Genomic DNA, 18,800 nt, shown 5'->3' with positions numbered 1-18,800 from the left:
AGTTGTCTATCTCCCAACATCTGTCATCATAGGTTTTTCTTCCCCAATAAGCCTGTTAACTGCTAGAGGCTGGAATACTGTTTTGTCATCTGTGGAGTGCCAAATGAATTGTAGTACTTCTTAGAGCCATTTATCGTTTGGTCTCTATGGAATTTCCAAGTATTGTACTTAAAGTAAGAACAATGTCAATTAAGACCAGAGACTATACATGTTTATCATAAATGTAGCAGTCACATATAATAAAAATTCCTGAAGAACTCTAGCAGTAAATGCTTAAGAAGTTGTGAAGCTGTTAGGTCTACTGTATTTGCAGAGTCTTAATTATTTCATCTGAAATATATGCTGAGATATAAATGTGTTCCCTGTCCACTGATACAACATTGAGGCTTTAAGGAGATACAGAAACACGTGAGGGAGGAAAAAAACCAAAAAATCGAGATGCATTGTCTAATTTTGGTCTTGTTAATGCAAAGCTGGAGGAAAAACTGCTTTCCTCTAAATTGTGTGAGTTAAAGGCAAATCTTTTCTTTTTTACTTGTGTGATTATTTTTTAAATTCTAATTGGTTTATTTCTCCCTGCATCAGGTAGTTTGCATTGGATCTTAAGATAAAGCCAGTAATTTAAATCATTTTAAACAAATGAATGCTTACAGAGGTAGCATTTGTAAATGTGACATTATAAGCAGATTATGGATTAGAACAGCTTACTGATGTGTTGTTCTTTCTGTTACCCTTTACAGAGAACATGGGGCAATGCAAATCTCTGGAGTACCAGCACCTGCCTGCACACAAGTTCTTAGAAGAAGGGGAATCGTATTTAACACTGGCTGTGGAAGTAGCATTGATAGGGCTGGGACAGCAACGAATAATGCCAGATGGCTTGTATGCACAAGAGAAGGTTTGTCGAAATGAGGAGCAACTCATTTCTAAGCTACAGGAAATTGAATTGGATGATACTCTGGTGAAGATTTTTCGAAAACAAGCAGTCTTCTTATTAGAAGGTAGCTCAATATAGACACTAACTGTTCTTTAAACTGTCTTCACTTACAGAAGCCCATGGAACTAGTATTTCTGTGGAAACTGATCTTACCTACCTAAGATGTTTTTTTTCATGTAGAATTCCAGCAAAATTTTGTTTACAGTCTTTTACAAAAATGAAACATACACCAAGTTTGTTGTTTCATTTTTGTAAAAGAAATGAAACATACACCAAGTAGTACACTCACTTTAGTTATAAGGCATTTACTGACATATGAGCCTTTCATTTCAGTTTTTAACGTATTTTGTTCTTAAGATTTATGTGTTGTGTGTCATAATCTGAGTAGCCTAACTATACAGCCCTGGCTTCCAATTAAATATTATAGAAATCAGTTATCAGCAGCTCCCAGGTAACAGAATTCTAAACATCACTTGTTTCCTGAAAATGAGCTGTCACCTTTGTAAATGCAAGATCTTTTTTTTTTTCCCCCCCCATTTAAAGAGCTTAGAAAACTTACTTAAAATTGCTGGGATAGAAGTATAATATTTTATTTAGTATCTAAGAAAATTAATTCCCTCTGAAGTCTGAATCATCTCTGAAAATTAAAATACATGGTCAGATATTGAGGCTTAAAGACTGACCTTGTGGCTAAACTGCAATCAAGGCGATTTTCTGTTTGGGAGTCATGGCGGTGGATTGCAATAAAATCTGTGGGAAAAGAATTCATGCCTTTGCTTTAACTTTTAAAAAGGATTAACACACATCATTTTAAAATCATATTCAGAAAATAGCCTAGCTTTTGTTTTTTTAAATAAGAGATAAAACTGTAAAGGTGCTCATTAGGTGAATACCTGTTCAAGGCATGGTGAGGAGTGCAATATTGCTGTAGCTAAGTTGTGAAGACTGTTACACAGCAGTCAGGTTTTTGCTTGCTTTGTGAGACATTTTTAGAAAAAAAATGTTTCATTTAATGGAAGAGATACATTATGACTAGGTCCTTACAGACTTTGTTATCTACTGATGGTGCTATTTGACATTGCAGAGAAGCTGCACAATAGGGAGTTTCTATTATGATATGCTCTGCTGCTGCTTTATGGCCTTTGGACAAGAGCAGCTTCTCACTGGATCCAGCTATTAACAACCACCAGGCAGAGATCTTATGGATTATAAAATCAATTTGCTGCATTCTTAACTGTTAAGGATGCTTCATGAAGGAAATGCAGGGTTTTTCTTGAGTGCTTCCTTGTTTGCTGCTTTGATCAGTGATGTTTTGTTTCCTTGGAGCAGTCAACAACTGACCATAGCAAGAAATGTGCTAAAATAGTTACCTAGGAAATTGTGGTGAGCAGTGTGCAAAGAGGGTCTCGCATTGCTGTTTGCTGAGAAATGTAACTTTCTTTCCATTGTCTTCAGTTTACACCTGATTAGACAGAAACTGCCAGCTCCCATGGAGGAAATACTGTACAGTGAGGGAAGATCTTAATCATATCAGTTGTGTTTTTATAGTTGAAGTCTTGTAGATATAATAAAGAAAGCTTAATGCATGCTGTGTGCAGCTAATGTTTGAATGCATGGGAAGATAGAATGTTGAAACTGGTTGCAAGAACTGTTTTAATTTTTTGCTTGACAATTAAGTTAATGGCAGAATATATTTTCAAATAAATGCTTTGTCATGTATTCCTCAGGTCCTGAGTTTCTGGCTGAACCACCAATTGGCAAAGATATGAAACAGCTCCTTTCACTGAAGCTGTGCTAGATAGTTTTTAATGGACTTCACCTTCATTTAAATGATTACACAAGACACTGTGTCACTACTAAATCTTCATTGATATTTCCTTTGTAATTGGCTCCAATCTTAAGAAATGCCCAGCTACAGAGCTCAGATTCTTTTTCATTTCACATGGTATTTTTACCTTCGTGCTGTGTAGAAGAAACAGTCAGAAAAACATTGGAACAAATGTGCTTGTGCAAGTTGTTACAAACTTTGCTTCATGGAATTCATCCTCTTCTGCAGAAGAAATGTCTGCTTAAATTGTACATCCTCATCTGTAGGGCCAGCCATTTTAAACTGCTGCTGGAAATATAAATGGTGTGTGTGCTTCTGCAGTGAATTGTGCTCATCCAGTCCTTGTCCATCCAAGTGTGGTGTACTGAAATCTGTAGTGTAGGAGGAAGTAAAATCCTATTCTCTCTCAGTAATTTCTAGGACTGCTGGTTGCTACCTATGCTGTAATTGTCCAGTAGTAATTAACATAAAATTCTTGTTCTGTATCTTGCAACATATTACACTAGCTGCTGAAGCCAAGAACTGCTTGGCATAGTGTTCATGTTAACATGAACAGCAGCTTCATGTGATTGCAGGAAAAATGTAAAAATGGTATTGTGGTCACTGTTAACATTCAGAATGCATCGAAGAAATAATCACATTTAAATTTTCATTTACTTTTGCTGTTCTTACGAAATACTGCACTGTATTTCGTAATGTGCAAAATTACGGCATTTTTTCATTTTGGTATGTGCAAAATCCATTGTCACAGCAGTGGGAGTAGTTTTCTCATAGCAAATGTAATTTTTGAGATCACATGGCTATAACAGACTAGCAAAACAAGGTTTTGTTGCAAGATCTGACCTTGTCTTCTCTTGAGACAAAATCTAGACCAAAGGATAATTTATATGCCTTATGTTAGGTGAGATTAATAGGGACCAGGTGCTGTTGTAGTCATTGGTCATGTAACTTCAACTGAAGATGTGCACCTCTTCACTGAACACACACTTTTAGTGGAGGTGTAGAGATTCATGTACACAATCTAAGGGTATGGAGGCAAAGCTGAGACTAACACATTCAGCTTTTGCATACCATAAACTTGTGAAATGAGCCCTATGATGCTCTGGGACTGTCACTTGTGTGTGGGCTGGTAGTGTGCCTGGTACTGTGCAGTTTGCATTCTGTCTCACTGTCTCAAAGAATATATGGTATGTGATAGGTTTGTAATATATTGTACCTATTGTCACCCCAAAAATATTGCCTCCTGTTGATTTACATAGAAACTACGTCAGATACGAAGAGCACAATACCACTACTTGATAGAGAAAATTCTCAGCTACAAAACACAATTTTCAACACAATCACAACCATTAGCTGTGCATTTTTGCCAGTGATCTGCAAGAGCCTCCTTGCCACACTTGTAAAAATCTGCACTGGAGGTGAATCACTGTCCCTGTCACCCTCTGCTGAAACACACTGCCTCATTGTGCTCACATCCACTGTTCAGCCTCTGTAAAAGTTCAGCAACCACTGATAAATTCTAATGGGTGCTGTTTTCTCTTTGTGGAGGAATTCAGTGATAGACCTTTGCTTAATATGCACTTCCATGTCAGATGCCATTTGTCAGATGGCCCCTCTCTACCATTTGTCACACGGCAACAACGTGTAATGGCATATTGGTGAGAAGGTTCAACCTCTACTGCCTCACCAACATCTGCCTCTGAAATGAGCTAATGTCATAAAACAGGAGGCATTACTTTCAGAGCAGTCCTCATATAAATGTGATACATGTATGATATGAGTAACAAAAAATAATCAATGCAGTTTTACCGTTAGCACAGCAAACACTGGATACCAGTTGTAGTGAATGTTTTTAAAGGTGCAGAAGTTGTTTTTTAACAGTCTGTAAAGATAGACATTTTTTTCTCTTTTCTGCAGCTGGACCATATAGTGGATTAGGGGAAGTCATTCATCGAGAGAGCGTTCCAATGCACACATTTGCCAAGTATCTCTTCACCTCTCTCCTACCTCATGATGCTGAGTTGGCATACAAAACTGCACTGAGAGCCATGCGGTATGTATTCACAAGTCACCTAGAAAGACCACAAGTAGCAGTTGGGAAAAGAGGGGAAAGCTTGGTAAGCAAGACCTCAGCATTACTCCCTTTAAGGACAAATTACTTTGGTTTTGTCATCTGTCAAACCAAGTGATGTCTGTGTTAAATATGGCATAACAATTTATAAATGTACAATTAGTGTTTACCTCCAACTGTAAAAAAGCATTCTGTTGTAACTATTTATTTCATTCTAGCATCCCTGTTAGGATGTGTGGTTTTGTGTTTAACAGTGGCAGTGTTATCGTGTGTGTTCTCTGTTTGTATGTGGTGGTAGTGATGTGCGGGACGATGCATGTAACCAGCAATTCCAGTATCATCTCCTGCTTAGTCTCTAGTGGTAGTTCTGTAGGACTGTTAGCTCCACTAGCTATCTTTACAAATAAGCTGTCAATGATAGATTTCAAACCATGTGGTGTTGTCTGATACACTACTTGTTATTTCATAACTAGTTGGTCTTGCGCACACTTCTGGGTGAACACTGGGATTTAAATGGAGTATATGTTATACGATAGCAAAATATGTGACTTGCATCCCATTTGTCTTCAGTAATGGGGAGAAAGATATTTCTCAGGGAGCTCTCAGTATGTGTTGGCTTGATTTCAGGGCAGGCCAGATTGCTAACAGTGGCTAAGAAGAGCCTTCTGAAGGAAATTTCAAGGGTCTAAATGATTAGTAATAAATCTGTTGTCCTCCTACACTGCAGGGAAGAAGCTGGTCCCATCTGGATTGCCTGGTTGCTGTCAATAACTTGTATTAAATGATGACTGCTGGTTGTGGCAGTTCTGTGACTGCTAAGAGCAATCAAGTTTCTGTTTAAACATGTGTGTTTGGTGTTTGTGGTCACTATTATCAAGAATGATTGCACAGTGATTGTAGGATGTGCTATCCACATTAATGGTATTTATCTTCATCAGGCAGATTGTGTTAGTGGTTTGGATATGTTTATTTTTTCTGGAGTTTCTGCAGAATACTAAACAAGGAGAAAACAACTATGTGGTCAAAGAAATAAACAGGATAGCTACTGCTGTGTTCAGGGACATGGTTTAATGAGAACTATTGGTGGTAGCCAGACAGTTGGACTAGATAATCTTGTAGGTCTTTTCCAATCTTGGAGATTCTGTGACTGTATCAGATTAGACCAAAAGTTTGTTTAGCCTAGGTTAGTTGTTTTTCATTTGTTTTTGTCTTTACACATATCTGGCAATGGGTATTAGAGGAGGAGTCTCAGAAATACAAGATGGCCTTGCATACTTGCTGCTTGTAATTAGAATTTAGGAACTGTGTTGACGAGACGATGCACCGTTAACTAACTATTGAGAACATTCAAACATGATCAAAAAGCTGTCAGCTACATATGCCTCTTTTCTTTCTTAAATGTATCAAAAACACTGGTTATAGCAGATCGTCAAGATAGTACAGTAGGCACAGTAAAAAAGAAAAAAAGTTGATTTTTGTGAAGTGGACTTTTGTCTTTATATTAATTTCCAGTTATTGTGTTAAAGTGTTTCTCAGAGGTCATTCGTGTGGGGTTTTCCTCTTTAAGCTAAACTTGAGAGGCTGGAAAAGATATATATCAGCAGCTTTGCATAGTGCACTGTACACTTCAGTGGATGTCCACGCCATTCCTCTTGAACAAGGGCATGTCACTCCTGAAAACTTCTCTGGAAGTTTCTTTTCTCAACAAAAGAAACAAACAAAGTGCTAAAAGATCCTAGATCATGAAATCTTTAGCTAATCCAGCCACTTTCCTGCCATCTCAGCTGAAATTGTTTGTCAGAAAAAACCAACAAAACAAACAAGCAGACAAACTAGTATCAAATGAGCTGCCTCATTGAGGCAAATTAGCTGTTTGCTTCTATCTGCTAAAATTACATGAGGCACTGGTATAATTAGGTCAGTTCTCCATAGTCCATTTGGCATTGCTATAAGACAGATGAGAATTAATCTCTAAACAAAAGTCAGTCTTTCTGCGCTTTGATACGTGGCACAATTTAGAAATATGGACTCCTATTTTGAGCTGTGATAATGGCAGATGCAGATACTCTCTGTTTGATGTCTCTGCATTCTTAAGTACTTCTCAAAACTTCTAAAAAGTCTTCTTTAAGAAGATTATTTACTTTTCCGATTCGTATGAAAGTGGTAGCTCATAGTACAAAGAACTCCTTATTAAAAAAAAAACTGACTTACTGTTGCCTTCATGGGGAAAAGAAAACAAACAAGTAGACTGAATACTTGCCTCAGGATTGTGAGGTAGAATGGATCAGAAGAAGGAGATTTGAGCATCTTTTCCTCCATGGCAGTGAGTAAATGGAAGTGTCACAGATAAAAATGTCACCTGAAAATTAGTAAAAGTGCTGTTTAGGAACTTCTGTAGTTCCTCATGGTTTTAGAAGTAGAGCATATTTCTTTTTTTGCTTCAATATTTTTCAAATAAGTTAACTTCACAAAGCCATAGTTACTTGATTTCCACACATATTTAGAGTCAACCTGCACACAAATCTACGTGAATTTGTAGAGCTACATGAATTTGTAGAGCTCTACTGGTTATAGAGCTACTGGTAGCTCTGTTTTGTCTCTGTGTGTTCAAAATCATCTGTTCATGCTTCATTTTTTGGTCCTCTTTCAGTGTGGGGAATACACAATACAAAAATCAATAGAAACTGAGATTGTGCCTTTGATATAGCTCAGGTTTGCAAACACAGGATGTGCTATTCTTGATGGTCTCTACTGTCTGCATTTATCTTCTCGCTGCATCAGAACATACAGAGTGGAGCTTTAGAGAAATGTGGATATGTGGTGACCTAGTTGACTGCTCACATGGAATCGGAACATTTGAGGTAGCTTAGCTGATCTCTTGTGAAGTATGAATTTCACCCACGCTTTTGGAAGTAGGCTTTAATGATGATGTTTAGTCACAAGATAGCATTGCTAAGACCTAACTAAATAATGGATGTTTGAAAGGAAAAAAAAAAAAAAAAAAAAAAAAAAAAAAGTTAAGAAAGCTAAATCTGTTGTAGCTTGTGCTTGTTCTGATGTTCCTTAGTCTTGCCAAAATTGCATGAAAGCCACCAATTCACAACAGCATTTCCTTTTTACAGCAGCGGAACACAGAAGCTGGCAGTGAAATTTGAAGTGACAAAAGATTTTCCCAAAACAGCCTCTTCCTTTCATACTCTATTTGTTGCTACTTTTGCATTCTGTAGTAGTTGAGATTTCTCCTGTTTATTGAAATTATTTAGTTTGTCTTTTTTCCTCCTCGTTCTGTGCTTGGAAAAAAATCAGCTGAGGAATTTACACACATTATTTTTCATGTATAAAGCTTTGCAAAAAAGATATATCAGCAGTAGTAGGACAGAGATTTGACCCTTGATACAAATCAAATTGGCAGTTGGTTAATTCTTTCTTTTTTTTTTTAATTTTAGCGTGCACATACACGTATCTGAAAACTGTAGAATAAAGTCCTGATGGGTATTTGTGTAGTGTGTGGTATTTCCATGTACCTGCTAAATACCCTAACATATATTTACAATGAGCTTTGCTAAATAATTCTTAAAGGTACTGTCAGTTGCTTCAGGAATGTACAGAAAACGTTAAAACCATTGCAAATGTCCTAAAACTATATTAAGGTCTCCATTTTTGATATGAATCATAGAATCACCAAGGTTGAAAAAGTTCAACCACCCACCTACCACCAATATTTCCCAGCTAAACCATCTCCCTTAGTATAACATGTACATGCTTCTTGAATGTTTCCAGGGTTGGTGTCTCAACCACCTCCCTGGACAGCCCATTCCAGTGTCTGACCACTCCTTCAGAGAAGTTTTTCCTGATATCCTACCTGAACCACCCCTGGTGCAACTTGAGGTCGTTCCCTCTAGTCCTGTCACTGGTTATGTGGGAGAAGAGTCTGACTCTCACCTTGCCACAATCTCCTTTCAGGTCTTTGTAGAATGTGATAAGTTCTCCTATAAGCCTCCTCCAGACTAAACAATCCTCATTTCCTCAGCCTCGCACTCCTCATAAGGCCTGTGCTCCAGACTCCACAAGCTTCGTTGCCCTTCTCTGGGCAATGCTCGAGAGCTTCAATGGCTTTCTTGTAGAGAGGGGCCCAAAGCTGAACACGGTGCTCAAAATGCAGCCTCACCAGGCTGAGTACAGACAGATGGTCACTTTCCTGCTCCTGCTGGCAGCACTACTTCTGAAACAAGTCAGGATGCCTTTGGCTCTCTTGGCCACCTGGGCACACTGCTGGCTCATGTTCATCTGAGCATCAACAAACACCCCCAGGTCCATTTCTTCCACACAGTCTTCCAGCCTCTCTATTCCAAGCCTGTGCTGTTGGCTGGGGTTGTTGTGGCCTACGTGCATGACCCAGCTCTTGCTGAACTTCATCCCACTGGCGTCAGCCCAGCTATCCAGCCTGCCCAGATCCCACGGAAGGCCTTGCTAGCCCCAGATGGATGAATATTTCCTCCCAACTTGGTGTCATCTGCAAACATACTGACGATATGCTCAGTGCTATCGTTTAGATCATCAAAAGATATTAAACAGGGCTGGTGCCAGTGCTGACCTCTGCGGAATACCGCTTGTGACCAGTCACCAGCTGGATTTAGCTCAGTTCTCTACCACTCTCTGGGCCCAGCCATCCAGCCAGTTTTTTGCCTAGCAAACAGTACACCTGTTCAGGCCACGGGCTGCCAGCTTCTCCAGGAGAATACTGTAGGAGACAGTGCCAAAGGCTTTGTTGAAGACTACATCAGCAGCCTTTACCACATCCACCAGGCAATCATAAAAGGAGATCAGGTTGGTTAAGCGGGACCTGCCTTTTATGAACCCGTGCTGGGCCTGATCCCCTGTTGGTTGTCCCAAACATACCTTAACCTACAGATCCTGTAGAAGTCAATTAGGTGCTGGTCGTGTTATGGCTGGCCCATCTGACAGAGTCAAAATGGCCTTTAGAAAACTCTGTGGAAGTCAAACCAATCTGTGGTTCGCTTGCACTGTTTTTGAGGTAGTTAGTTTAAACTTAGTCTGGCTGTGTCCATATGAATTGCTGTATATCCTTAAGTAGGATCACATAACTATATTCTGCATATTACTCAATAAGGTCATTTTCTCTGTAAAATACTTCACAGAAAGGATGAGTGTTGGAAAATAGAGGTGTCTGCTAGTGACCAAGTAGTTCAGAATTTCAAGGAATTGCCTGTGTTACACTGCACTGAGATTCTAATCATGTGAAAGCAATGTAAAAGCACAAAAACACATTCCTGCTTTCTTTGTTGGGTAACAATGAAGAGATTGCTTTTGGACAAGATGCAGTTGGTATGTTACAGGAGTAAATAATTAGAAAGCCTTCAGTATAGGAGCACACTAACAAGTAAGTCTTCAGATTTTTTGAACAGTAATTTGCTAGAGTGTTGTGAGTGCCAGAAAACTCAAACTTTAAACCTAATGAAGAAACTAGCATTTGGAAAGCTTTTGTTTCCGGACATTTTTCATTACTTTCATTTGATGTCTCATTAACCCTTCATGCCTTGAAACCATGCTTAAATGTTGAATAAAAACATTTTCATTCAACCACTTCTACTTCTTTTCGCATTTATGTTGTATATGGTGTATCAGTTCTGGGTGGAAGGTGGGCTATCAGTTGAGTCTCTGTTATTGGCCATCCTTCTACTATAGTAGTCAAGAGAAAGCATAAAAATTTGAATTTTATAAGTGTAAATACTTCGTAGTGAATAACCTCAAATTCTTGCTTGAGGATTAGAAAACAGTCTAAAAAGTATCTTTAGAAGCAACTTCCTGTGTCACTGCTGTTTGGGATCCTAACATCAGATTATTGTATATTATGCAACGTTGGCAAACTGTAGCTTAAGGACTTTAAAAAGTATGTAGTAGTTAAATAGTGAAATTTCCTTTTTGGTATGTTTGATTTTTAAGATCAAAATCCAAATGACTTCTTTAATAACCATCTTCCTTACCTTCCTAATCATTTGCACGTAAAGGAAGTTGAAGTTGTGCATGCATTAATATTGGAAAACATTTATATGTTTCACTATGATGGAGAAGCATTTTCCATCCTGAGATCTGTGATTCAGAGGCTGAAAAAAGGCAAGAGAAAATGTTTCAGCTCTAAGGATGATGTAGAAGGTCTCAACTGCCTTGCTTAATGGATGGCTTAATTGTCCTGTGCATTCGTACAGATCACTGCTGATACAAGCAAATTTAGCAAGTAGAATCCCCAAGCTTTTCAGTTTCCTCAAAAAAAAGAACTGATTTTTCCAATATCTTTTTATACCCAAAAGGGCACATTTTATAAACAAGGTCAAGTGTTCTTGAAGCTTTAGTTCTGCTCATGAGTAACCTAATGTAATAATGATTTAATGAAAGAGGATTTCTTCCTTATTTCAGGTTGCTAGTATTGGAATCTACAGCTCCTTCTGGAGACATGTCCCGCCCACACCACATTGCATCAGTTGTTCCAAACCGGTATCCCCGCTGGTTCACTCTAAGTCACATTGAATCCCAGCAGTGTGAGCTGGCATCAACCATGTTAACAGCAGCCAAAGGTACAGTGCTGTCAGTTACATACTCAGCTAAATGTATGCTTTTAATATTATATGGAGTAAACAGATTTTAAATCTTGTGTTTAGGAATCCAAATGGCAGTCTGACAGGAGCTTGAAATGGGAACAACAAGCTGAACTGACTTAATTTTCACTAAATCTTCTAGTAAAATAGTTAAGCTATTTAAAGGATAGCCAGGCAGATTTGATTTGAGGCTGAGAAGACAGCTTTTTGTTCTTCTGATGCATGACTGTGAGACCCAGCAGTGGACAAGTCACTTCTAAAATTCACAAATCAGCTTGACTTTTTGGCATGTAGTACACTAACATCATCAGACACAAAAGGAATCTGTGCCCTCTTATATCTTTTATTGATATGCAATTTAATTATGGAAGGTTTATAACAACAAAATGCAAACAACAGAATCATTATACTATTGCTGCAGCAAGACAGGCTTACTTATAATGCATCTCTGGATGTCTTGGGAGCTTGTTCTGTTTTGTTGATTCTGTTTACGTCTTGCAGGTGATGTTCGGAGGCTGGAAACAGTGTTAGAATCCATACAGAAAAACATCCACTCTTCATCACACATCTTCAAACTTGCGCAGGATGCATTTAAAATAGCTACACTCATGGACAGCTTGCCTGACATCACTCTTCTAAAAGTTTCTCTGGAGTTGGGCCTTCAGGTATTTCTCTTGTTCATTATTAAGACAGCAGAATACAGCAAATAGACTCTGTTGGTGGGTTCAGATCTTTAAGTCTATGAGGACCATATTGGCTTGCTGCCTATTGATGTGAAGTTGACTGGTAAACTTCACACTGGAACAAGGGTCTGCTCAGCCTCTTCGTTCCATTTGAGTGGAAAGAACTGGAAGTGGCTGGCTGCAGAGCATTATTCTATTCATGGGTCAGAGATAAAAATTATTTTAGCAGTGTGCTAGGTATTTTGCATGGTCTTGAGGAGCTTCTTACTGTTCCTCCCTTTCTTCCCTTCCTCATTTTCCTAAACAAGGTGTGGTGGTTGCCTGCTGAATTAATAGGGAAAACCAACGGCAATCGTAATGTCCTGTTTCTAAAACAGATTGCGCTACCAGCAGCCCTCGCACTTTCTTCATCAAATACTGCACTCCACATACTCCACATACTCCACATCCTGTTTCTAAAACAGATTGCGCTACCAGCAGCCCTCGCACTTTCTTCATCAAATACTGCACTCCACATACTTTGAGGTGATCATCTGCATCAGATGCAGTTTGAGGTGTGCAGCAGCATCAGGCCAGTTTTAATGCTCTTAGGAGACTTATCAAGCTAAAAGGAAACTGCTAGGTTTTTAAATATCTGGAGAAATATTGCCATACACTGATGTGCCGTGGAGATTACACAATTCAACAAAAATAAATCTCTTCATCCCTCTTCAGGGAGTTCTTAAAACAAACAAACAAACAAAAAACAAAACAAAACAAAAAAACACCAAGCCATGCAAAGATCAGGAAACCATTTATTACTTTGCTTCAGTAAACAAAATTGCAGAGAATTCTGGGGAGAGGATATTGTATCTCAGTTGCTTCTCATGACAAAGAAAGGTGCTACTTGCTTATTTTAGACTTCTAGAAGTAAAAATCTTTAAGAAAGCTAAGATTCTGTACTCTTCATTAGCCTTTCTTATTCTTAAAGTTGCTGTGGAAAACTATTTCTTTTTTCACATCTAGGTATGTTTCTGAATTTTTGCTTACTTGAGAAAGAAAGATCTTTGACCTATGAGTCACCTCAGACATTGAAGGATAATTCATTAGTAGCAGTACACATCTGATGTCACTGTTTATAGATACCTGTGTGTGGTTGATAGTGTCCTTCAGGGAAATGTAATGAGAGAAACATCATGAATTTGTATTTCTTGGGAGAAAGTTCTTCCCTGAGACAGTGGTGAGGCACTGGAACAAGCTTCCCAGAGCTATGATCATGACGCCAAACCTAGAAGAGTTCAAGAAGCATTTGGACAAGCTCTTAGACACTGAGTTTGATTTTTCAGTGGCCCATTCCAGCTTGGGGTATTCTGTGGTTCTACAGTTCCTCCTAAATCCAGTACTTGGAATGAAACAAAACCTAAACTGGTATAGAAACTCTGCTGTTCTTTTCAGAGGTGACACTAGCAATTTCACAACTCTTTCACTGGGTTCTCCAAGACATTAAAGCTTACTGCATTGTTCTAGATTAGGGAGAAACATATGGACTACTGGGTTCTTTCTCCCTGTTTCCAGCGGCAGCATGTGTTCTGCAAAGGGAAAGCATTTTAACTAGTTGTGCAAAGGAAGTCATGAGCATGGCAAAATGGTCATGGAACACCTCAAGTGTATTTTGTCTTTCAGAACCTTACTGACACTGATGTTCTGAGATCTGCAGATGAAAGAGCAGCTTCTGTTCCTCCACTTGCTTATCATGCTACGTCAATGAGAATATTATTGCACATGTACAGACAAGTATGCTGGCAGAATTGCTGAGTGAATTAGTGCAGATGGTTGCTTGATGCATATTTGGCAAGTGAATACCTGAAGTGAATCCATGAATACCTGTAAATAAATCTTTTTCTAGTGCATATGACGAAGAGTTTTTACATTGCTGTGAAAGCTAATGGTTGGCCATTTCTTGCATCTCTCATGAGTAGCTGAGCTCTTCTGTTCCTCCAGATTAAGAAACTTATAAAAATCCATTAGGACCAAATGAAGAGACCTTGATTTTGGGACAATTTACTACATTTAAAGGGGTTTCCTATTATTTTTAGACTTACTTGTTGAGAAGCCCCCTTCCATCGATAGAAGAGGTGTTCCAGGAGTGTTTTGAGCACAAGTGAAATAGTTCCTTGGTTTTAAATTAGTTTCAGCTCCTCTTTGATCAAGACATCAATATATGCTTTATTTGAAATCCTTGTTGTTGTTTTTTTGTTTTTGTTTTATTTTTAATCATCATTAAAGGGCCCCTCTCTTAGTGTTCTCAGCCCATCAGTTTAATCAGGTGAAAAAAATACAGTTCCAAGATAGATGAAGACAAACTTGTCCAGGTCAAGGGACTAGATATGATGATGTGTTTTCCTCTCAAGTTAGGACTGTCTGCACTGGAGTTGACTGTGCTTGCTGGAGACTCTTGTGACTGATCCTTTTACAGACCACCAGAGAGAAGAATGTAATCAGAGTAGACATCAAATGAAGTTGTCATTCATACAGTTGTTTGTTTTTTTTTAAACTTTTCCCTCTTGCATCAGTAGCAGAATTCAATCCATAGATCTATTTTCTGTTGGGTTCACTCTTGTTACAAGGGTTAAGCTAAAATTTTGGTTTTGATACTGGAAGAGCATTAGCCTTCAATTATGTGTGCGTCAGTAAAGAAAGTCTTGACTTTCTCATTGATGGAGAGGACAGATAGTTGCACTCCTGTTGTAGTTTAACCCAGCAGGTGGGTCAGCATCTGCACATAGAGTTGATTCTTAAACATCAACTTTCTTTCAAAATATTATTCTGTGCTCTAGCACTTACATTATAGCTTAGTCAAGCTGATGCTCCCATGTTTGAGGCTGATAAAGCCAATAAAATTCTTATTCTGTGACAGCCAGTCACCAAGCTCCTAAGGTAGGAATGCTTGGAGACCACCATGGAATCACAACCACACAGTTCATGCATGTTTTTTAGTAGACTTTCCATCTTCTTAATTATCTTTTCTACAGTTTAGGACAAAAGGAGATGGCAGGAATAGCTGGTATGACAGAGGTTTACATACTGCTTTGAAGCCACCTTACTACTGGGAAGGCACATGAGCAGAGAACTCTCTTACAAGTACTGCTTGACTCCATTAATGAGTAGATTTTTGATTGTAATGGATATTGCTCCTTGCTGAGAGCTTTATGATTGACCTAACTTCATTACCACAGCTATTGCTATGGGATGATGACTGAGATAGTAAAAGAGAAGACTATTTGGATTCTTTACCTGTGTCTGTGGAATGTTCGATTAGCCAAAGCAAGCTTTCTGTGCAATTTCTGTGCAGTGTTTTTTTTTTGTTTGTTTGTTTTTTTCTTACTGAAGAAACATTTTTGCCTACATTTTGCAAATAACACAGGCAATAATTAATAGTGGAATGTAATAGGGGCACTGCAATCTAAGCTTTAAGAACTCTGGGTTTCTGATGGTTTTATGATGGAGCTTTTTTTGCGGAGTCTCTGTTCAGGTAGAGAAATCATTGCTATGAGTGGTTTAATAATATCTGAATATATTTAGAAGTGTGTGTATAACATTGTAGAATTAGCAGACATTAAAATTTAAATTATTGTCTGTATTATTGAAGTCAGTGAAAAGAAACACACATGTAGGGAGAAATTAGTTTGCCCAACAAAAGTGAACACTTCCACTTTGAAGGCTACTATTCATAGAGGTAGAGGAGACGATGTAATTTAATTTGACTCATTCGTAATTGGTTGGACTTAGTTTTGTTTTTGCTTTTCCCTAACAAAACATAACCTTTCATTTAGACTTGAAGGGCCTGCAGCTGGAATTATACTCTGCATGCTCTTCTAAGATAGTTGTGAAGTCTTTTTCAAATCTTTGGACGTGTCAACTGAAAGACGTAGCAGAGCAGAGAGAGCAAGAAGTGCTATTTTGAACCCCAGTGTATCTGAGTAACTTAAATACCTAACTGCTGGGTTTTTTTGTATCAGTTTTACAATTAGGATTGTTTGTTTCTGTTTTAATAGGTGATGCGGATGACGCTGTCAACACTGAATTGGCGACGGCGGGAAATGGTGAGGTGGCTGGTAACATGTGCAACAGAAGTAGGTATGTGCAAAGATGCTCTTTAAGAGCTCCTGCCTTTTCATCAGTTAATCTTAGATAACTTGATCTTATTTGTTAATTCCCAAGCTCTGCAAGTTGTTTCACCTTTCTGTTATCTAGAAAGTTCCTTTTTATGTCAAGTATTAATTATGGCAATAATGAGTGGTTTCCTTGAGCACATGATGGAATAGGCACAGGCCAGTTGAGATGATATTTGAGTAATGTAATGTGACCTTTTTGCCATGCAGCATACAGGGGTGTGTAACAAAATTTTGATGCAGTGCTCTTGTTTTAACATTCTCATATCTTTGCAGAGATAATTATTACTGAGGGTATATTACGCATAGTGCCTGGATATTACTTCGTGTAGTTGTGTATTGGCAAATAAAATGCTGGTTGTAAAAGCTTTAAATTAGTTTACATATTCTAATAGAAGTATCCAATAAAGAACCTATCATGTCATGCTAAGTACTCTTAAAAATTAATCATATTGGTAAAGCAAGGAATCTGCTTATTTAAATGTAGTTATGGTGTGCTCTGGCTGTGCTCCATTTTTTCACGTGAGTGAAGGGATGCACAGGAAGCATCAGAGTCCTGCAGAGAAAATGAGGGCCTCTGGATGTGGTTTAGATGGCTTCACAAATGTGTGTAAACTGCCTCTAGCATAAATAAAACACTCTAGTTGTCCACAAAGTTAAATTATGGAACCCATCAGTCAGTTTCCCCCACCCTCCCCATGCCAAACAAATATATTCACACCAGGAATAAAGTGATGCTAAATAAAATATCTATTTCAGGTAATAACAAGTAGTGAATATTGCTCCAAGTACTTTCCTAATGTACAGCTTAGTGTTCAGGCGTGTTTGATTTTGATTCAAGCTGTATCTGAAAACCTGTTGGAAGCAGGTGTCAGTTACGATTCCTGGGTCTTTTTTTCTTTTTTTAAGGCATGCCTATTATTACTAGTATGTTCTAGTAAGTAAGCCATTAGTATGGTTTCATGTTCTTTTCTGCATGCTCTTGAGCTTGTGATCTACACTGAGAAAAGAAGTTAAAATTGCTTTTTAAAATAGTTCAATATGAAGGTTGCTTTTGAGTGATGTGATGAGACCAAATGAGCCAGATCTTGTTATCCAAATTGTTTTAAATAATAAGTAAAACAGCTCAATTGTCACACCAGGAGATTAAAGTTTATCTTACAGGCTTTTTTACATTGTCCTCTGCATTTCAGTGATTGCTGCAGATTTTGCACATTAGCCTCTGTTTTATTGTCTTTTTTGGGCTTTCTTGACAAGGCACATCCCCTTGATAACCTTATAGACTGCTAAAAACATGATCTCTTGCTAAGCATCTGTATCACTAGCTTTTATCAGCTGCAGCTGATCTCTTCTTTCTGTTACAGGTGTTTATGCACTGGATAGCATCATGCAAAACTGGTTTACACTGTTCACTCCAACCGAAGCCACTAGTATTGTTGCTACAACGGTGATGTCCAATAGCACCATCGTCCGTCTGCACCTGGACTGCCATCAGCAGGAGAAGCTGGCCAGCAGTGCTAGGACGCTTGCTCTTCAGTGTGCCATGAAGGATCCTCAAAACTGTGCCCTCTCTGCACTGACCTTATGTGAAAAGGATCACATAGCTTTTGAGACCGCTTACCAAATCGTTCTAGATGCTGCTACAACTGGCATGAACTACTCGCAGCTTTTTACTATAGCACGATACATGGAGCACCGCGGCTACCCTATGCGGGCCTACAAGCTGGCCACTTTGGCCATGACACATCTCAACCTGAGTTACAATCAGGACACACACCCTGCCATTAATGACGTTCTGTGGGCATGTGCGCTCAGCCACTCCCTTGGGAAAAATGAGCTAGCAGCTATAATACCTCTGGTTGTCAAAAGTGTCAAATGTGCAACAGTACTGTCAGACATTTTGCGTAGGTGTACTTTGACCACTCCTGGCATGGTAGGACTTCATGGAAGGAGGACCTCTGGTAAGCTCATGTCACTGGACAAAGCCCCTTTAAGGCAACTCTTGGATGCCACGATTGGAGCCTACATTAATACGACTCATTCACGTCTCACTCACATCAGCCCTCGACACTACAGTGAGTTTATAGAGTTCCTCAGCAAGGCTCGAGAAACCTTCTTAATGGCTCATGATGGACACATCCAGTTTACACAGTTCATTGACAACCTAAAACAAATCTACAAAGGCAAAAAGAAACTGATGATGTTGGTTCGCGAGCGGTTTGGTTGACAAAAATGTGTGAATGGGGAGGGGAAGGGGGGGTGGGAAGGGATGATTTGTTTTTACTTGAGCCTGCCTTTGTATCCTTTTTAACTTAAAGAAACAGAGCCACACCGGTATTATATGTGTATAGTTATATTGAGTTTTCAAACTAAACTGTCATGTTGTGAAAGTCTGTGTGTTTAATTTTTTTTCCTTTTTTCTGTTTTGTATGAGAGAGAGGTTAAAAAAGGTTTGGTTTACACTGAGTATATGTTGTCAAGTGGCAAAAGCCCACATTGCTCTCCTGTTCTTTCTG

The 18,800-nt window shown here is 38.7% G+C and overlaps 1 protein-coding gene across 1 annotated transcript in view; it reads left to right on the top strand.

The window, feature by feature from the left end:
- The window catches only part of ZSWIM6 (zinc finger SWIM-type containing 6), a gene marked incomplete at its 3' end in the record, with an annotated part of 111,434 nt that extends 92,923 nt beyond the window's left edge, over window positions 1-18,511 (top strand). Inside the window, exons 9-14 of the mRNA XM_079548053.1 lie at window positions 741-1,001; window positions 4,683-4,818; window positions 11,272-11,429; window positions 11,952-12,115; window positions 16,168-16,249; window positions 17,649-18,511. Coding sequence (XP_079404179.1) covers window positions 741-1,001; window positions 4,683-4,818; window positions 11,272-11,429; window positions 11,952-12,115; window positions 16,168-16,249; window positions 17,649-18,511 — 1,664 coding nt within the window. The remainder of the gene's footprint in view (window positions 1-740; window positions 1,002-4,682; window positions 4,819-11,271; window positions 11,430-11,951; window positions 12,116-16,167; window positions 16,250-17,648) is intronic.
- Between the last annotated feature and the right edge of the window lie 289 nt (window positions 18,512-18,800).

The sequence above is a fragment of the Tetrao urogallus genome, assembly GCF_951394365.1.
Source record: "Tetrao urogallus genome assembly, chromosome: Z".
NCBI lineage: Eukaryota > Metazoa > Chordata > Aves > Galliformes > Phasianidae > Tetrao > Tetrao urogallus.
The sequence above is the reverse complement of the archived record's forward strand: the minus strand, read 5'-3'. Positions and strand labels throughout refer to the sequence as shown.